General features: G+C 47.9%; 4 protein-coding genes across 9 annotated transcripts; 3 read left to right on the top strand and 1 right to left on the bottom strand.

Moving 5' to 3' along the window:
- The first annotated feature begins 1,366 nt into the window (after positions 1–1,366).
- Positions 1,367–3,499, top strand: LOC118511793. The gene is made up of 3 exons (XM_036055748.1): positions 1,367–1,370; positions 1,463–2,397; positions 2,465–3,499. The coding sequence occupies exons 1-3, from the start codon at positions 1,367–1,369 to the stop codon at positions 3,473–3,475; spliced, it is 1,950 nt and encodes a 649-aa protein (XP_035911641.1). The 3' UTR covers positions 3,476–3,499.
- Positions 3,500–4,960: 1,461 nt separating this feature from the next.
- Positions 4,961–7,542, top strand: LOC118511212. Its single transcript, XM_036054439.1, has one exon. The coding sequence runs from the start codon at positions 4,984–4,986 to the stop codon at positions 6,970–6,972; it is 1,989 nt and encodes a 662-aa protein (XP_035910332.1). The 5' UTR covers positions 4,961–4,983; the 3' UTR covers positions 6,973–7,542.
- LOC118516365 lies at positions 7,033–7,916 on the top strand. 6 transcript variants are annotated; one of them, XM_036062205.1, is made up of 2 exons: positions 7,033–7,366; positions 7,818–7,912. In XM_036062205.1, exons 1-2 carry the CDS (start codon positions 7,098–7,100, stop codon positions 7,879–7,881), a joined length of 333 nt encoding a protein of 110 aa, XP_035918098.1. In that variant the 5' UTR covers positions 7,033–7,097; the 3' UTR covers positions 7,882–7,912. The 6 variants fall into 6 exon arrangements, 3 of the variants coding, with proteins under 3 accessions (XP_035918098.1, XP_035918109.1, XP_035918116.1); XM_036062216.1 differs by having other exon boundaries at positions 7,034–7,366; positions 7,823–7,903; XM_036062223.1 differs by having other exon boundaries at positions 7,035–7,366; positions 7,780–7,875.
- A 918-nt stretch (positions 7,917–8,834) lies between these two features.
- LOC118516222 (death-associated protein kinase related-like) lies at positions 8,835–17,485 on the bottom strand. Its single transcript, XM_036062112.1, has 6 exons — positions 17,331–17,485; positions 15,834–16,571; positions 14,498–14,710; positions 14,218–14,393; positions 13,796–14,114; positions 8,835–13,686 (listed from the first exon to the last, which is right to left on the bottom strand). The coding sequence occupies exons 2-6, from the start codon at positions 15,962–15,964 to the stop codon at positions 12,327–12,329; spliced, it is 2,199 nt and encodes a 732-aa protein (XP_035918005.1). The 5' UTR covers positions 15,965–16,571; positions 17,331–17,485; the 3' UTR covers positions 8,835–12,326.
- Positions 17,486–17,744: the final 259 nt, after the last annotated feature.

The raw sequence follows: 17,744 nt of genomic DNA, 5'->3' as shown, positions 1-17,744 counted from the left end.
GTGTATCAGAGAGTGTGTCAAATTGTTCGTAGAAATTTAAGTGGTTGAAATTTTCCCAAGCGATAATGCTGGAATGAGGCGGTATGGAGACACGCCTAAGAACATCTTGAACGACAAATGTTCAGTTGCTAAAATCAACTGCTTTGTATCAGAGTGTGAGAGATAGGCTGATAGTGCCAGTATCTAAGAGACCAAGAAAAGTATAAGTGGGGCTAATAGAAATTCAAGTGGTTGAAATATTCTGAAGCAATCACAGAATGCTGAGATGAACTTCAGAGGGGAGCGATTAAGGACTGCTAGGATAGTGCTCGCAGTAAGGGGTTATCGGCTTCGTCCTACTAAGACCAGCTACTACTTAGAGAAGCAGTAGTGTTCTCGAGAGACTCTATTCTTCAGAGGAATGCTGTTTTAGCATAGCCTACAAGCAGACGCTAGCTGCCAAGAGTACTAGTTCAGTAACAAAGACATCTTATAATAGCTGTAATAGTCTGTTTCCTCTGCGGGAATAGGATAACAAGAGTTTGGATTTACTAACAAAATATATGCTTTCTAGATAGATAAATGTGAAGAAGACTGCATGATATACATATAGACAAATGTTTAACTTAGCTGGAATCAAAGCTGTCCTCTTCCAACGCACTACGAACACTAAACACTGGCGAAACGTTTCCTAATCGTTACCTACTACTCTCGGGACCGGCTTGCAACGATATCAGACATAAACAAGCGTCAATTGTCAAAGGTCAAAACAATCGCAGCCGTCAGCGTTAAGTGAGAACGTACTCCGAGCTGTGGATGCGTGGCACAGTGGGCCTGATGTTACCCCCATCCAGGAGGAGGAATGGCTAGTGATCAATCGTATACGACTAGTCGACTAGAAATTTGTTATGGGAGCAGTTACACCAATATAGGACGGTGCTGTGTCAAACATCGAAAAAGACATCAAACACTAACAACTCCATGGAGGTGTTCTCTCTGTCTGAGTGCTTTGAACAAGTCATGTTCGTCTTTCCGATACTAACTACTAGCTGATCTCTTCTGAGTGTACCGAAGCACACGGAGAGCGAGAGTACATGATGGACTCATGCAATAACCTTCACTTCAGATTCTGCAACTGGGTCTGGTCTTATAGCTTATAGCTGCTAATGCAGCGGCAGATCACATTTGTGGGCTTGTGAATATTTTTCGGCCTACGTAGCCATATGTGTAGCTGAGTCAGTACTCTACACTTCGTGTCAAATGTTAGTATCCCAAATATTCCGTTTTGTCACACCATCTGCAAACGGTTGCGTGCCTGTGCATGAGTGATTAGTTGATATAGAAGATCTATTTTAAAGCTCATCGCGTGCTTCAAAGGCACTATAGGATGGGTAATACCGCCCCCCACCCCCCTCTTCTCTCGACTAGCTTTAAATCACGTGATCCTAAATGCTTCACACCGTACATCTCCGACACCTTGCAGACAGCGGCGTTCAGACGAGCCGTACAATGCGCTTGTCGTGGATGTGCGGTTTTAGAAATTGGCTAGTGTCGCTACTGCTACTACTACTATCGGTAGGTCACATTCCAGCGTGGACACTGTCCGCATCAGCTGCGGACGAGTTGCTCGTACGTGCCACCGCTGCAATAGTGCAGCAGTACTACACAACAACCACCAGCAAACAGCTATACCTGCGCTGGGAGAACACCTCAGCCCTGATCGATCAGATACTGAAGCGGACCGCTACCCATCTAACAGTGCTGATCGAATCAAACCTGCAGAGCAGTACGGCCGACCATTTGTCGCCCTCGCTCGGGCGACACCAACAGTTGCGCGTACTGAACCTAGTGATAGTAGCCGATTACGAGGGCTTCAGACGTGTAGCGGACGGGTTTAACGATGAGCTGTTTGACTTTTCCGGTCTCTACACGGTGCTGATAGCAGCGCCAGCTGAACATCGGCTCGAAACAGCGGGCGCCATACTACGCACCCTCTGGGCACTGTACATTGTCAATGCGATCGTCCTGATAGGACCACCGTCGGACGAGACAATCGCCAACGGGGTACGACTCTACACGTACTTCCCGTACGGTGAAGGATACTGCGAACGCGCCCTGCCGGTCGTGTGGAACGTGTACCAACCGGACGTTGGGTTTGTCCATCCCGACCGTGTCCTGTTTCCACGCAAGCTGCGCAACTTCTACAACTGCCCACTGGTGGTCGCCACGTTCCCCGTCTTTCCTTTCATCATCCCGAACCCAACGGCTGGTGTGGGCAATGAGTTGGAAGGTATTGAAGGCACCCTGTTGCGTACGCTGATGCAGCGATTAAACTTTCGACTGCAGGTAGCCTTCGTCGATCCACCCGACTGGGGAACGGCAGGACCACGGGATCAAGCAACCGGTGCCTCAGCTTACGTAAGTACCGGGAAGGAGATCGCATCACGTTACCTCAAGACATTCTCATCACCTATATATTCCACAGATTCGTCATCTACGAGCGAACCTTACCATCGGTTACTGGGCGACTACTTTGCACCGGAACCGGTATATGGCGAACAGCTTCAACTACTACACCTCCCAGCTAGTGCTGGCTATCGCACCTGGCGAACCCTACACATCGCTGGAGCTACTCCGCTTCCCATTCGCTACCCCCATCTGGTCCCTGCTGTTTGTCTCACTCACCGTCGGTCTAGCTGTGATCGGAGTACTACGCCACAGAGGTTCCAAAGCTCTGCAGCGTCTAGTGCTCGGCCGAACCCCAGCTAGCGCATGGCCGGGCATGTTAAACGTACTGCTGGGCGGTTCCATAGCTCGTCCACCAACGCGCAACTTTGCCCGTACACTCCTCTTCTGGTGGCTCGCCGGTACCCTTGTGCTGCGCAGCGCCTACACCGGCTCAATGTTCCGGTTTCTGCAGGCGGGGCGTAACCATACGGTGCCGGCCGGTATACCGAGCCTGATAGCGGCCGGATACAGGCTGTACATGTATCGCAACTACAGCTTCATCTTCGACGCCTACCCACACATCCAGCAGCACATGCACCTGGTGACGGCGCAACAGTTCCGCGAAGTCATCGTGGACGAGCTGCAGATAGCTGGTGCACCACTGAGCGTGCTGTTGCCGCTCGAAACCGTCACCTTTCTCAATCGGAATCTGACGCGCGAGGGACAGCTACTTCGCATCAGCCGGGACCGGGTGTACGTCGCCAAGTTGGCCATCTACACGCAGCGTACGTCCCCGCTGCTCGGACCACTCAACAAGATGCTCGAGATATTCGTCTCGTCCGGATTGCTCAACCGGTGGGCCGGTCAGTACCATCAGCTACAGTTTCTAGCCGATCCTTACCGCTACCGGGGTAGGCAGCAGATTGCGCTTACCGACATGGTGGGTGCATTTATCATTCTGCTCATCGGACTCGGTATAAGCTCGGTCGTGTTTATCGCAGAGTTGATGCTAGATGCAACAAAGGTGGGAACTCATGCTACCAACTAATGGCACTGGTATCGTGCGTGTGATTCGCCTGGGGATATCTCGAATAATGGTGTCACGCAATCAAGAATGACTATGCACAGTAAAATGGTACACGAAGTATTGGTTAGATTAGAATCATGATGACCGAATGCAAGTCACACCACCTCCATCCACTACCCTGTGCTAACGAGAAGCAGCCATTAGAATATCGACTCCGATGGACGTCTGTCGTGCACAGGACTGCATTGTAGCAAAGCAAAGGCCATTAAGAACTAGCCATTAGGGGTTCAAAACTACACCGGAGTAGATAAATCAATCAGGGTAGAAAGCTATAGAAGGCCTTCCAATGCATCTAATAGTCACCATTTTCTATCCGCCTGTACCCAATGTACAAAACGATACAATTATCTGGGAAGGATCAAATGCTAGGTTCTTTTATAGAAATTCTCTACCTGTTTTACAGGGATTCTAGTTTGTACCCAAAGAGCCACGTAAGGACTGTGGTGCAAGGCATTCGAGCGTCGTGTGATGGAATTCCTTGCCGAAGCTTTTTTGTTTTTGTTTATTTATAGAGGCTTTGGGTCTTTGAGACTTCATTCGCCTCTTTCCCTGCCGAAGCGAGAGCAGCATAGCAAAGACAGCAGAGTACTGCACATTGTGTGCGCACAGAGGAATTTATGTTTTTTTTTTGTTGTCAAATTTTGTTTTGAATTAAATTATTAAAAATTTACAAAACAAAAAACATTTTCTCTCAAATTAATAATTGGCAATAAATATGAAATATTGAAGCGTTGATGATACACGACCACTGTTCAACCATAAAAGCTTTGTATTTCCCCTTGAAGCGTTTGCAATGGGTAACAACAGCGGTATAAAATGTTGCCAACTTATTTTTCGATATTTTGTAACTTTGATCAAGGGATTATTCAGAACTTTAATTATAAATAATTAATTGAGTATTATTTTCCATTGATAGTGAAACCAAAAAATCACAGCACATTTAAAAACCCGCCCGTGTTGTACTATAACTGCGACATGGGCGTGCTATAACCGCGGGACTGTATTACAAAAATAATCATAAAGCGTACTGAAACTCCTGGGATATGATTTTTAAAGCAAAATTGAGTAAAAAATATCACCCCCAAAAATAAAGCTTAATGCATCGTTAAATATAGCGGAAACGTTTACAGCGCCGCAACACTGCTACTGAGCAAATGGGAAAGACTAGTTATAACCTAAAAACCCTGATAGGACTTTGTGCATCTTTCAGGGTGGTTTAGAATGGCACGCCTAGTCGTTGAATTTTACATGCATAAGTGCTCGCTGTGTCATCACACGAGCAGAGGCCACGATTAGTGTGCATGGCGAGATGAATTAGTAATGAGCCACAGCACCCTCTGCCCCAGGATTGATGCACCTGCTCCTGATAAAGAGGGATCAATCGAGATGGTTATAAAGCGTAGGACATCTCGTCCGGACACACGGAACAGTGACCATCGTGTCGGTGTGTTAGGTGCTCTGGCTAACCGATGGCAGTCTACCGCCATCACCAGCAGATGTTTGTGCTGTGGCTGTTGATAGTAAAGTCGCTCGGTGGTGCTGTTGATGATGCTCACCAGCAGCACGTAGTAGAGCGGTGGGTGTCTTGCATCGGTGCGATAGTGCAACGGCATGCCGACATCGTGAGGCACGAGCTGAACGCGTACACGCTGAGCGACAGTATGGCGGGCTCTTGGTTCCGGGATGATCTGTTCGACCGGTTGCTACCGTTGGTTACCGGTGCGGCACACCGCGACAACAGTAACGGTGGCTCCTTCTTCACCTTCAACCTGGCACGGTACGAGCGTACGGTTGACTACAACCAGAACAACCTGGTGCTTGTCCTGATGGATGATCTGCAACAGTTCGCGGCCCATCTGCCCGCGTTGGTGGCGAAGAATGTGGAACAGCGGGGATACTTTCTGCTGCTGGTGGTACCGACGCTAGGCAGCGTCACGGAACAGGCTCAAATAGCCGATCTGTTTCGGCGACTGTGGGACGTGCGGATACACAATGTGGTGTTGGCGATCGGTTACCGCGACAAGGACCTGATCGATCTGCACGTGTACGATCCGTACGGGCCGGGATGCTGTGAATGTAGCCGACCGAAGGTGCTCGCCCAATGTCGTGATGGGCAGCTGCTAAATGGCACCGCACCACTATACGACCGGTTCGAGCGCAATCTGTACGGCTGTCAGCTGAGGGTGGCTTGCTTCGAGCGGGCACCATTCATGCGGTTTGTGAACGGTGGGTCCCCGAACAACACCACTGCTTCTTCGACCCAGCTGTCCCACCAAAGACTGGCGGGAATTGAAGGAAATCTGGTGGAGTTGCTCGCAAGGCATCTCAACTTTCGCGTCACCGTCGTACAGCCGACCGACGGAAAGCTGTGGGGTAGGATATATCACAATGGGTCGGCAAACGGTGCACTAGGGCTGCTGCTGGGAGATGCCGTCCACATGACGGTAGGCGGCTACTTCCCCTACCCAATGCTGCTCGCCACGACGACCCAATCCCGCAACTACTACATGACCGACCTCGTCCTGGCCGTACCGGAAGCTCTCGAAACGGTTAGCCCACTCGAGCAGCTGCTCAAACCGTTCCAACTCACCATCTGGCTGGTGGTGGCACTGGAGTTAGTGCTTGGTTTCGCTGCCCTACGCCCGTACGCCGTATCGCTCAACTTCTGGCGTGCGTTCATCGGCGAATCGTTACCCGGCCCCGCTACGCCACGCCGTACCCAGACCCGCTTCGTGCTGGTGCTCTGGATCATCCATTGCACGCTGCTGCGCGAATGCTACAAAGGATCGCTGGTCGGCTATCTAACCGAGGCGACCCCGCTCAACGATATACACAGTCTCGCGGTACTGCTCCAGGCCGGCTATCGGTTCGCCATGACGGAAACGATCTACCACAAGGTGTTCGACGAGTCGCAGTACCAGCTGGGCGAGGACCGGGTGCGACTGTTCAAGCCGGCCGACGGTGCCGCCCTGCTGGAGCAAACGATCCGCACCGGTGAGCGGGTAGCGCTCGCCTACACCCGCGAAGAGATCATCAAGTTTAACGAGCGCAACCGGTCGGATCTGAACTATCGCACCTCGGACGAGAAGCTGCTGACGTTCCACTTTGCGATGTACTTCAAGCGGTCCAGCCCGATAGCGGGCGCGTTCGATTGGTACATCCGGCGCGTACAGGCGACCGGGTTCATCTCGCGCTGGCATCACGAAAATCTGGACCTGCGGTTCGAGCGTCCAACGCTGGCCCACAACGGCCAGGCCGAGGTACTGCAGGTGCACCATCTACTCGGCAGCTACCTACTGCTGCTGGCCGGCCTAACGATTGCTACACTCATCTTTACCCTCGAACTGCTCTGCGCACAGCGTAAGCGTACCCAGTCGGTGGCTCGCAACCGTTACCCGTACGTACACGAGCTCACCTACCGTCGCATCGTCCTTCACGGCACTACCCAGCCCCAATAACCGCGTTTACCCCAACAGCGTCTTCAAGAAGCGACCATTACCCTGTTCAGAGCTTTCGGTATAAAAATGGCCAGCACCAATCAGCGGACCAGTCAGTCCGTGTCTACCGCGCACCTTCACCAAACATGGAAACGGTACAGCTCTTCAAGGCGATGGGTCACCGCGTAGCGAAACTACCCCCAGCACAACAGCTCGAAATCATCGACACCGTACGGCAGATGATAGACGCATCGCAGAAGCTGAACCGCAGCGCCGCACTCGCCCACGCCGACTTTCAACGTCCCGCACACTACAACCTAACGAAAAGCGTCTCCCAGTCGGCGGCGTCCCCACTCAACACTGCTTCACCGCCAATGGCGACGGCATCGCTCGTGTCCTCCCCATCTTACGTACTGTAAGTGTCAAACATCCCGACCGAAACTCTACGATCAAAGATGGTGAACAGGCAAGGCAATATGGCGATAAATGCTGCAAAACACGTACCTAGTGATATAGCGCTATAGGTAATGGGGCGCCAGAAGGGCGAATCTATCAGCAAAAACAAGTTTCTAAAATATACTACACATTCTTTTTGGTTGTTTCATTTTATATTTTGTCATCATGTGTTGCTACGGCAAAATATTTAATCGGAAAGCTAATTCTAATGCAATGTAAACTACGACCAAAAAAAAAAATTTGTAAACTATTACGCTTAAAAATGTAATGGAGAAAATTGGCAAGCAAACGAGCGAAGAAACTAATGTAGCAACCAACCAACGGAGTATCAATGTTAAAGAGTAATGGTAGGTAATTTTTTACTATCAACAGCATTTTCGGGATACATTCAACGGTACTAATTCTTCCAGAGTAGCACAATACCAGAAGTCCTGGCGCACAGTGTGTCTCGATTCGAGGACTTCTGAAGCATAGACAAGAGCTAGTCAATCCGATAGGAGAACAACTTGATGGCTCCCTCACGTCCACACTTCAATTCTAGGCTCTCGTTGGAGTCTACTGCATCTATTAGCGAGCCTACTCGGAATAGTGCAGATGATGTGGAGGAATGCATTAGGTAACGTCTGTCAGGCATATATTGCCAGAGAATTCAAGAACTCAAGAATTGTGAATTAATTCAGCCTATACTTTTAGGCTATGCTGGACAGCAAAAAACCTCTTCTGACATCAGCAATCCAGCCGGCGCCGTCCAGCCGACACTGGCGTTCTGATAAAGAAGTCTAGAAGATGACCAGCCATATGGACGTCCAACGCCAGATCATCAAGCTTCTATGCAAGCTGAATATTTTCCGACACCGACAATTCTACTTTCCCAGAGGGACTCACAAAATAAGTTGAAGATTTTTTTTCTTCTTCAACTATCAAACACGACGGCACATTCTTGCATGCGTTCCAAAATTTGATTAACTTTAGAAGGGAAAAAACATTTAAGTTGCAATACTCAAAGGTTACTGAAAAACTTGTGTGCAAACTTGCAGTTTGCATTGTCTGAAACAGGGCCTTCCCGTAGTAGGGGAGGCACTCTTGCTCACGATAAGCGGGACTAAGAGGTGGTGGATCCGTCCGCCTTGGGACAGAGTAGCCTCTTATTAGCTAACTACTTTAATCTAAAAACTATAAATAATTATTACTGAGGGAAAGTTTGGAGGACAGAAAATTGCTGTTGATAGTGAAAAAATGCATCCCACAAAACCCTATAAAATTGATATTTAAAACGAAAAAAGTAATGTGATGACGATTATTGATAAAAATATAATAAAAAATGTTTTTTTTAAAGATACACTTAAAAAAAAGGCAGCAATATCGGTGTGTTCTACATTCTTTCGTTTACTTTAAACTGGTGCTTCTTCCTGCGCACACAACACACATTTGGTGTTGTTAATATTTATTTACATTACGGGAATAAGAGGGGGGGTGGGCGGAATAACTTAGGATATAGGCTAAAAGATATTTGCTCTTCTATCCATACGCTCGCTCAATCCCGTTCACACAAACCGAACAACAATTGAATGCGTCCACCAACCATGTGTGTGTTCAACATAAAAAATCAAAGGCACCCAAAGGATTTATAGCCGGGACAGTTTACAATGCCAAGAATGCTTACTGCTGGGATCACCGGGAACACCAGAAATGGCGTCCAACGTGCACGTGACCTCCTTCCGTTTCTTTCTTTTCTCTCTCTCACCCTAATTCTGTACTGGCCGCGGCTATAGCACCCAAGCATGTGCGCCTTTCTTATGTTCAATACACCAAGATGCAAACTGGACACAAAACGATGCTACTATATATGTACGCTGCTGTTTTGTGGTAAACATTTTAAATTAGACTCGCGCTTATTTTGTTGGCTCGGAACAACAACAAAACAAAAAACCCAGAAAACTTGAACAAGTTCTACTTCCGTTTGTGTGTGTGGGTGTGTTTCCCGTCTTTTTCTTTTCCTCAGTGTTACTCCTCTCTTTGGGATCAATGTTACTTTTGTGCAAATGAGCATACATACAACCTAAAAACAACCACACACACACACACGCAGCACATTTAAAAAAAAAACACCGATAAAACGGTGTGTGTGTGTGTCCTCCCCTCTTGCTCACGGGGTGCCCCGCTTCGTCGTGTGCTCAATTATTATTTGATTGTTTCTTTTGGCAAAATGGGGTGTCCTTCCCTCGTTTTTTTGTTCTCAGAAAACCCCCCCATGTGAAAATAAAATAAAATTATAAAATAAAATAAAAGAATAAAATTAAAGAAAAACACTTCTCTGTTCGTCCTTGGCACCTTTTCTTGGTTGGAGAGGGGGAACTCCCACCCGAGTTGGCGCTTAGGCAAACAAATTAAAAAAAAGGAAACTAAACAACGGTGGAAAAATGTTTGAATTTTCATTCAAACCGGTTAGTAAGTAGAAGTTCACAGTATTGAGGTTAGGTGCAAGTAAGAGTAGAATTTTTTGTTTGATGGAGAAGAACGAACTAAAATGGCAAATATGGCATCCACCCAACAACAACAGATCTGAGGCAACAGCGTAGAGCTAATACAGCGGTAAAATACAGTGTAGACGTGTGGGTATGTGTATTGGTCGTGTGTAAATGAGTAAGCCAAGTTAGGGAGAAAAAAAACACGAAAGGAAATGCATCAATTCCCAGAGGCAGGACGAGCAAGAATAAGGTCACGAAATGCAACAAAAAAAAATCGCGCACACTCACACACACACTCACTAACCGGTTCGGTTCATCCCCAACCGTTGTATTGTGTGTGTTTCAATCAAATAAAAAATCTCAACAACTCGATTCATCTGTGTCATCCCCTCCTGTGTAACCGTATGGTAAAAGATTCTCACTCAATTTCCATCCCCCCCCCCAAATTGCCTTCTTAAACGCACCATGTGTTGTTCCTGTTTTTTAAATAATGCAACTACTACTAACTACTATAAAACAACATTCGCCTACCTAAAAAGACACACAACCGAACAAAAAGTCGTTTAAAAAAAACCTCGGAATGGATAAAAGGAGTTAAGGTGGAAATTTTAGAGCAAGAATAATAAAAAAACGGGTGTTAAAAATTAAATGCAAACAAAGCTTCTACACTTAACAAAAAGGGACACCCACTTTCCACAAATTTAGCTTGGTTGGCACTCAGTAAAGGGGTTCCTTCCACCTTCTCCTACTAGCCCTGTGCTGTGCTTCTTCTTATCCCTTTATCTAATCCTGTTTTTCCTAATAGGCACATCATGGCAAACAAACAAAAAACAGAGCATGCAACAGTGTGTGTGTGTCTTTTCCTTTTCTTTCCTTACTTTTGATTAGATTTTTGCTTGTTTTTTCATTGCAGCGCAATTGTTATTTACCTATTAGGTACAGCGTTGCATTCATCAAACGGATGCCTGTGTGTGTGTGTGTGTGTATAAGTTGTCTTTTAATGTTTCTTTGCAAGAAATTAAAAATCTCTTCGCGAAAGTAGTATATCTAATTGAGTTCGTTTTTCTTTTGCCAATCTTATACCTCCTAATGCATTCCTATGGCTCTCTCTCTCTCCCTCTCTCTCTATCTCACATGTATTACGCCTGTTTCCTCTATTACAGTCAACCCTTGCAAGTATCACATCGCATAATCGGAAGGATTTTTTGGCCTTTTCTTGCTCTCGATATCGATTTTGATATCGAATCAATTTTTACTCAAATGAAATTATGTTCGTTAATAACACCCAAAGGAAGGAAAAAGCTACAAATCTTATGTTCTAATTGCATCGCAAGGATCCAATTCGCTCAATTAACTCGTGTGTGTGCATGCGTGTGTATGCGCTGGGTTGACTGTATAGGCGGAAGGAAGCAAATTCCTCCAATCACTTCAGTTTTACTTCGGTGTTATTGTGTCGTCTTCTTTTCTTTTAAATAAGGCATTATTAAGTTTTACTATTTAACTTGCTTTTCCTGCTCACATTTTCCTATCTTTCTATATGATTAATATTATTATTCCCTTGGCTCGTTTGTGTTGTGAGTATGATGTGTGTGTGTGTGGGTGTATATTCTCGAAACAGGCAAAAGAAAACCACTTCAACAGTGCGTTCCACATAAGATCCCTTCATCCCTAACAACACCCTCGCCGACGACTCATCCTCCCACGATCCTCCTTCCTTTCTCCCCCCCCCCCCCCCCCCCCCCCCATTAGGAGTGGCGATTTCGTTTCCCCATTTTGCGATAATATGGCCAACAACAACAAAAAACGAGGCAAAAAAGCAGGTGAAATTTGTACAAAATCGTTCGTTCGAAACTCTAGCCAGTAGAATATTGTTGGTATTGTAACCACGACGACTTTTGAAAAAAAAAAAGGTTCAAAAAGGGGAAAGAAAAATGAAAAAAAGGTAAAAAATGAGGAAATAACTCGTTCAAATCGCCTCTCCGCCATCATGTGCCAGAAACGCTTCAGAAGCGTATAGTTTTCGTTTTGTTTTTTTTTTCGCAAACAATTTTGGCAGCATTTATTAGCAAATTGGCGGCTCTCGCTGTCTCTTACTTCGTGTTTGTAAGTACACCCACCCCCTCCTCCCAAACCCACCCACAATTTGGCTCAACCAAACTCGGTTACTAAAAATATCGGGGTGGGGGTTGTATATAATATGCGCGTAATTGTAAAACGGTGTTGTACCGTTTACATCATGCACGCGCGCATTTTAGAATGTAATATGTATATATAGATAATATGTGTATGTATATATATGCATATGTAGGGTGTCCTCCCCGCCCTGGGTGACCCCCATCAACAAAACTACTTCTACTTATTATTTTGTAGTATACTTATCAGTGTTCTCCAACACATCTCAATGCTTGGGCCGGGGCTCACGACGTTCCCGTGCTCGTGTTCCGGTATCTCTCAACAGATAATGGCATCCTTGTCGCTCGGTTGAAGCGGCTTGCTGTGACCGTTGGTCGCTGCTGCTACGTGTATGCTGCTGTCCGCTACACCGCCACTGCTTACCGGTTCGATACAGTGAAGCGTACAGTGCGCACTACTGCCACAGCTGCCGACTGTCGCCGGCGACGTGACGGTGGTCGCGGGAGGGCAGAAGGAGGTGGTGGCGGCGTTGGTAGTTTCGTTGGAGCAGGGTAGCGAGGCGCACGCTACCTCATCGGGGACAGCCACATGATTCATGGTGTCGTTCATCGTTGCAAGGATACCGATGCTACCGTCGATGCTCACACCATCGGGCTCAACCTCGCAAGGCTTGGCGGACGGCACGGTCTTCGTCGTATCCTCACTACTACTACTACTACTACTACTACTACTACTACTACTATCCAGCTGCGCCACAGGCGATTGAATGCGCATCTTTTGTACATGTTTCTTCACACACGTGGTCGGCGAGCAAATCACGGCACCGTTCGGCAATGGTAAACTATTGCTACCGCCGGTGCTGCCTGCAACCTGGCACGCGGCAGCAACAGTATGCAGCTGATGGGGGTGGTGGTTGTGTTGGTGGTGGTTGTGATTAAGCACATGGTGCGCCGGTGCATAACTATGATGCAGATGGTGTTGTTGTTGACTTTGATGTTGATATTGATTGTTGTTGTTGTTGTTGTTAGGGTGGTGATGGTGATGATGGTGGTGGTGATGATGATGGTGATGGGGATAAAGATGCCCATCGATCAGCGGTTCCACCGGCAGTGCCTTTCTGCTCACCTTCGGTGTGGTGGGCGCGTCCGGAAAGAGTGAACGCGACGATACTAAACCGCCACCACCAACGACTATAACGTTTTCCTTGTTTTCCTCCGCAATCGTCGTTATATCGCGCTGGCCAGCACTGCCGGCCGTCTGTACTACCGGCTTCAGCTCACCACCCGCAAACGGTGGCGATGTTTTACGCCCTTTTCCTCCTCCGCCTCCACCGCCCGCCGTTTCGCACCATTCCTCTTCGCCCGATGCAGCGCCGGCGGCAGTGTTGGTGCTGCTGCATTCTACCACTACCGCGAACACTTTCTGGCACCCATTAGCGTCGTGCAATCGGACCGGCGGTTCGACGTTACTGCTGTAACCATTGCCGTTTGCTACCACAGCCGCATTGCTACTTCCACCTTCTCCATTGCCCACACCTTCGTTCTCTTTCATCACAGCTTTTGTCTCGGGCTTGTTGAGTGCCGCTGCGGCACGGGCGGCAAGCATCTCCTCTCTCAAGCATACCACATCCTCCTTCAACCAACGATGCTCGAGACATTCGTCGACAGTGAGTCGATCCCTGAAAACCGAAACCACATGGGGGATGGGGGGAAAAAAAAGCAGAAAAACTTTTGTTAGGCAATTCACACACACACACACGCATACACAGCGCGAAGCAGTACACATACTTTGGCTTAATTCTTAGCACACTCTTGATGAAGTCGATCGCGTCGCTCGATATTCCGCCAAACAGTTCGTCCGGAAAGGTGAGCGAGCATTTGGTAACGTTCAGGAACGTTTCCTGCTTGCTGTCGCCGCCGAACGGTGACAGTCCGGTCAGCAGGACGTAGGCCACCACGCCGATCGACCAGATGTCCGTCTGCAGCGAGAGCGGATCGTAGTGCAACACCTCCGGCGCCACGTAGTCGGGTGTACCGACGATCTCGTAGATTTTGTTCTTTTCCGCAATGTACCGAGCAATGCCAAAGTCGCACAGCTTTAGACCATCTGCAAAAACCGAACAGAACACAGGACATGTTACCCCCCAATGATAGAGGATTCCAGAGAGGATGAGGAATAACAACAACAAAAATGGGGGTTTTATTTTTACCGTCAACGGTTTTCCCTGCCAGGAGAATGTTTTGTGGTTTCAGGTCGAGATGTGCGATCGATTTTTTGTGCATGTGCTGCAGGGCGCGCAAAATTTCGCGCATACAGACGCGCGTCTTCTGCTCCGACAGATTGCCCTGCTCGTCGATTAGTGTCTGCAGTTCGCCACCGGTTGCACTTTGTGAAGGGTGAAGAGAAGAAAAACGATTCAGATTAGAAAAAGAAAAGCAGACATATAACACACGTTTACCACAGTGCGGCATGGTGCATATAATACTTACAGCTCCAGTATGAGCGCGATCTCGGATCGTGTTTCGTACACAGCCTGTAGCTTTACCACATGATCGGAGTCGGCGCACAGCCTCAGCACCGCGATTTCGTGATTGATTTCGCTCAGGCAACATTGGCCCCGTCGGCGCCGCCGTAGATATTTGGCTGCATAGCTAATGCCCGTCTGCTTCGATACGGCGGACCGCACTATCCCGTACATACCCCTAGAGCGCAAGGTAGTGTACAACGAGAGGAGTTAAGTTTGGATCGTCCGATATTATGATGGGGCAAGGGGGAAGGGTGCTAGAAACCTGTGGCACTTTCCCACGGGGGTTTGTGTGCATTGTGCACAATAATGAGAAATGTTTACGGTGGTTGTTGTTAAGTAATGCAAGGTTTTGTAATGCACATTTCTTCCACCCTCCCGGATGACGGGGTAGTGGTGTACTTACTTACGATATATTAAGCCCTCTCTTGAACACTTTACAGACATATGTACTTGCTTGATTTAACGCGTCCTAACTGTGTGTAATCTAACAGATTTCCAGAGAAAAATTAAATCAATTCAGATCAATATTTCGCAACGTTCTGCTCAATTGTGACATGAATGCTCAAGAGACACTCCTAATGCCAAACGTATTAACACCATTTCAAGATACGTCGTGTAAAAAATAAATCACAAAATACAAAAGAAAAAAATAAAACATAATATAATGTTTAATAACGAGAGTAAAACACCAGATAAAAATTACTTTTTTATTCTCAGAATAGAATGATAGCAAAGGGTGAACGGATAACCGAGCGCCCTCTCTCGCACGAATTTAACTTTAAACCAAATATACCCCCACAGTTATTTGGCACTTTAGCTGCAACTAAGGTGTAATAAAAAAAAGCATAAAAGTGCTTTACAGTCAAACGTGGGGAGGCCCTTGTGCGTATTTGTCAGCGCACACAGCACACACCAGCGACGACCTTTAAAAAAACACCCCAGATAATGTAAGAAAAGACAAGTACGAGTATGTTTCCAGCGAGTCTTATCAAGGTTCAGATGATTTATCATCTGCTGCTGCTGCTGCTGCTACTACTAAATACGGTGTACCCACATCGAAAGGGTCGTACATTTTTCACCTTCCCGTTCATTCTACCATCATAAAAAATATTTATATACAAACACTTGCGTAAAAAGCAAAGCACACACAAGTGCAGACTGCGGTGTGTGGCTACCTACGGAATTGCGATTACAGTGTATGGCAAGCGCCGAGAGATACACATATAATGTGCGGACGGGGAGATAGACAAATGAAGCTACAAGGCAAGGGTGGAGCGATTGCCCGCTGCGGTACGTACTTGGCAATCCAGGTGTCTGCAACCTGGTATACCTCGGCAATGTCCCTCGGCGCCTTCAGGTTCCGCAGTTGTTCCTCATCGATGCTCAGACGCCCGTCGCCAACGTGGGAGAAACCCTCCGGCAGCTGCATCGCGCGCGGCTCCAGGAAACCACTCGGCGGCGGCCACGGGGCACACGTACACTCTGCACACAATCGACACAGGCACACACACACACCGAGAGCGACACAGAGAACTCGCGGCACCACTCGTCGACACACGCTCACACGCAATGTTTTTGTCTGTCCGCCGCGATTTGGAGCCTTCCACCACACACGCGCTCTCACACGCTATATGCACACCTATATGTATATACGTACGTCCCGTTATTCACACACATGTATGCAACCCCGTCACTCAAGGGCACATACACCCACCGCAAACGACGCGACCGACTACTTCGGGCCACCTATTAGGTTAAGAATAATTCGGACTCCCCGCATCACACAACAGCAAGGCACACTTGGACATCGAGTGCTAGACACACACGCACACACACACACACGCACGCACGCAAAGCGCACTTGGGGTTGGGGTGTTTTTTTTTCTTCTCCTTCTTTTGTTTCACGAATGGAAGCTTCCGGTACGGTGGTGTGTCGTCGTCTCAGGGTTAACTTCTGCAAAGCGTTCGTTTGAAAGATGGCGGCGACAACGATGGCGACGAACTCTCAACTGCAACTTCCTCGTAGATTATTATTTCTGGGATTTGGCAAAGAAAGGAATCGGAAGGAAGGAAAAATTAAAAAAAATTTGACGACACAGTTTGCAGCGACATTGGCAGCGGTAAAAGGCTAAAAGCGGCGAATGCAAAAAAAAATCACGGAATTGGATTTTTTGGATCCAATCCAACCGGAACGACGCAATAAGATTAACAAAAAAAACTTCGCGCACACACACACACACTCGCACGCATTCCTAATGCATCCGCGCCCTTTTGGGTTTCAGCTCTATGCTCAACTGTCACTTCCCCGTGTAACGGGCTCCGATAGATATGTGTGCAAAACCGTGTAATGGAATTGTGAGCCGTGTGTGTGTGTGTTTGAAATTCCCCCAAAAATTCCGGAGTGTGGCACACAACCAACCCGAGAACCTCCTCCTGCTGCGGGCGCACACATAGGCACGAGCCCGCACGCACTCAAGCCACACACACACACACGCACGTCGGTACACAGAAGCTCTGGACGGCGAAGAACGGGGCTCGAAAGAAAATGTCGTCCACTGCCTCTAGGGATGGGTTAGCGAGAATTGCACTACACGGAACAACGAAGCTGGGCTGTATGAACGTGTGTGTGTGTGCGTAGACGGCTTCGGTGTCGGTTACACAGCACAGGCAAGATGTCACACACGGAGAACAAACAGCGCGACATGTCACACACAACACTAGCAATGCAATGATGTTTCGCCGAAAAATTATCCAACCGAGGGCCCATTTTCCGTGCACAATCCGCGGAAACTTACCCTAGCACAATCGGGGCTCGCTGTGGCTGTGGTGTGGGGTGAACTATTTCACGGCTGGCTGCCCGCCCGGCGACTTTTACGCGGCTGCGGACCACAACTGCGTCCATTCGGTTCGGAAGCTGACACGAGAATGGCTGCCCCGAACGGCCGTTGCGATTGACAGCACGCACACACGCACACACATATGCACGCATTCGAAAACCGAAACTGCTCGAATTTCTCGTTTGCAACGAGCAGCGACGAAGCGTACGCACATACACACGCACACACGCACACACGCTAAAATACGCGGGCCCTTCGGAATTCTTGTCTGAACATGTCAAACGTGCCCAATTCGCATCAGAGCATTCGGGGAATGAAAATTTTATTTTGAATATTTTTTTTTATGTTTAGATTATAAAACTTAGCAATACG

This window comes from Anopheles stephensi, chromosome X (assembly GCF_013141755.1).
Source record: "Anopheles stephensi strain Indian chromosome X, UCI_ANSTEP_V1.0, whole genome shotgun sequence".
Classification (NCBI taxonomy): Eukaryota; Metazoa; Arthropoda; class Insecta; order Diptera; family Culicidae; genus Anopheles; species Anopheles stephensi.
Note: the sequence above shows the minus strand (reverse complement) of the source record. Positions and strands in the feature narration are given on the sequence as shown.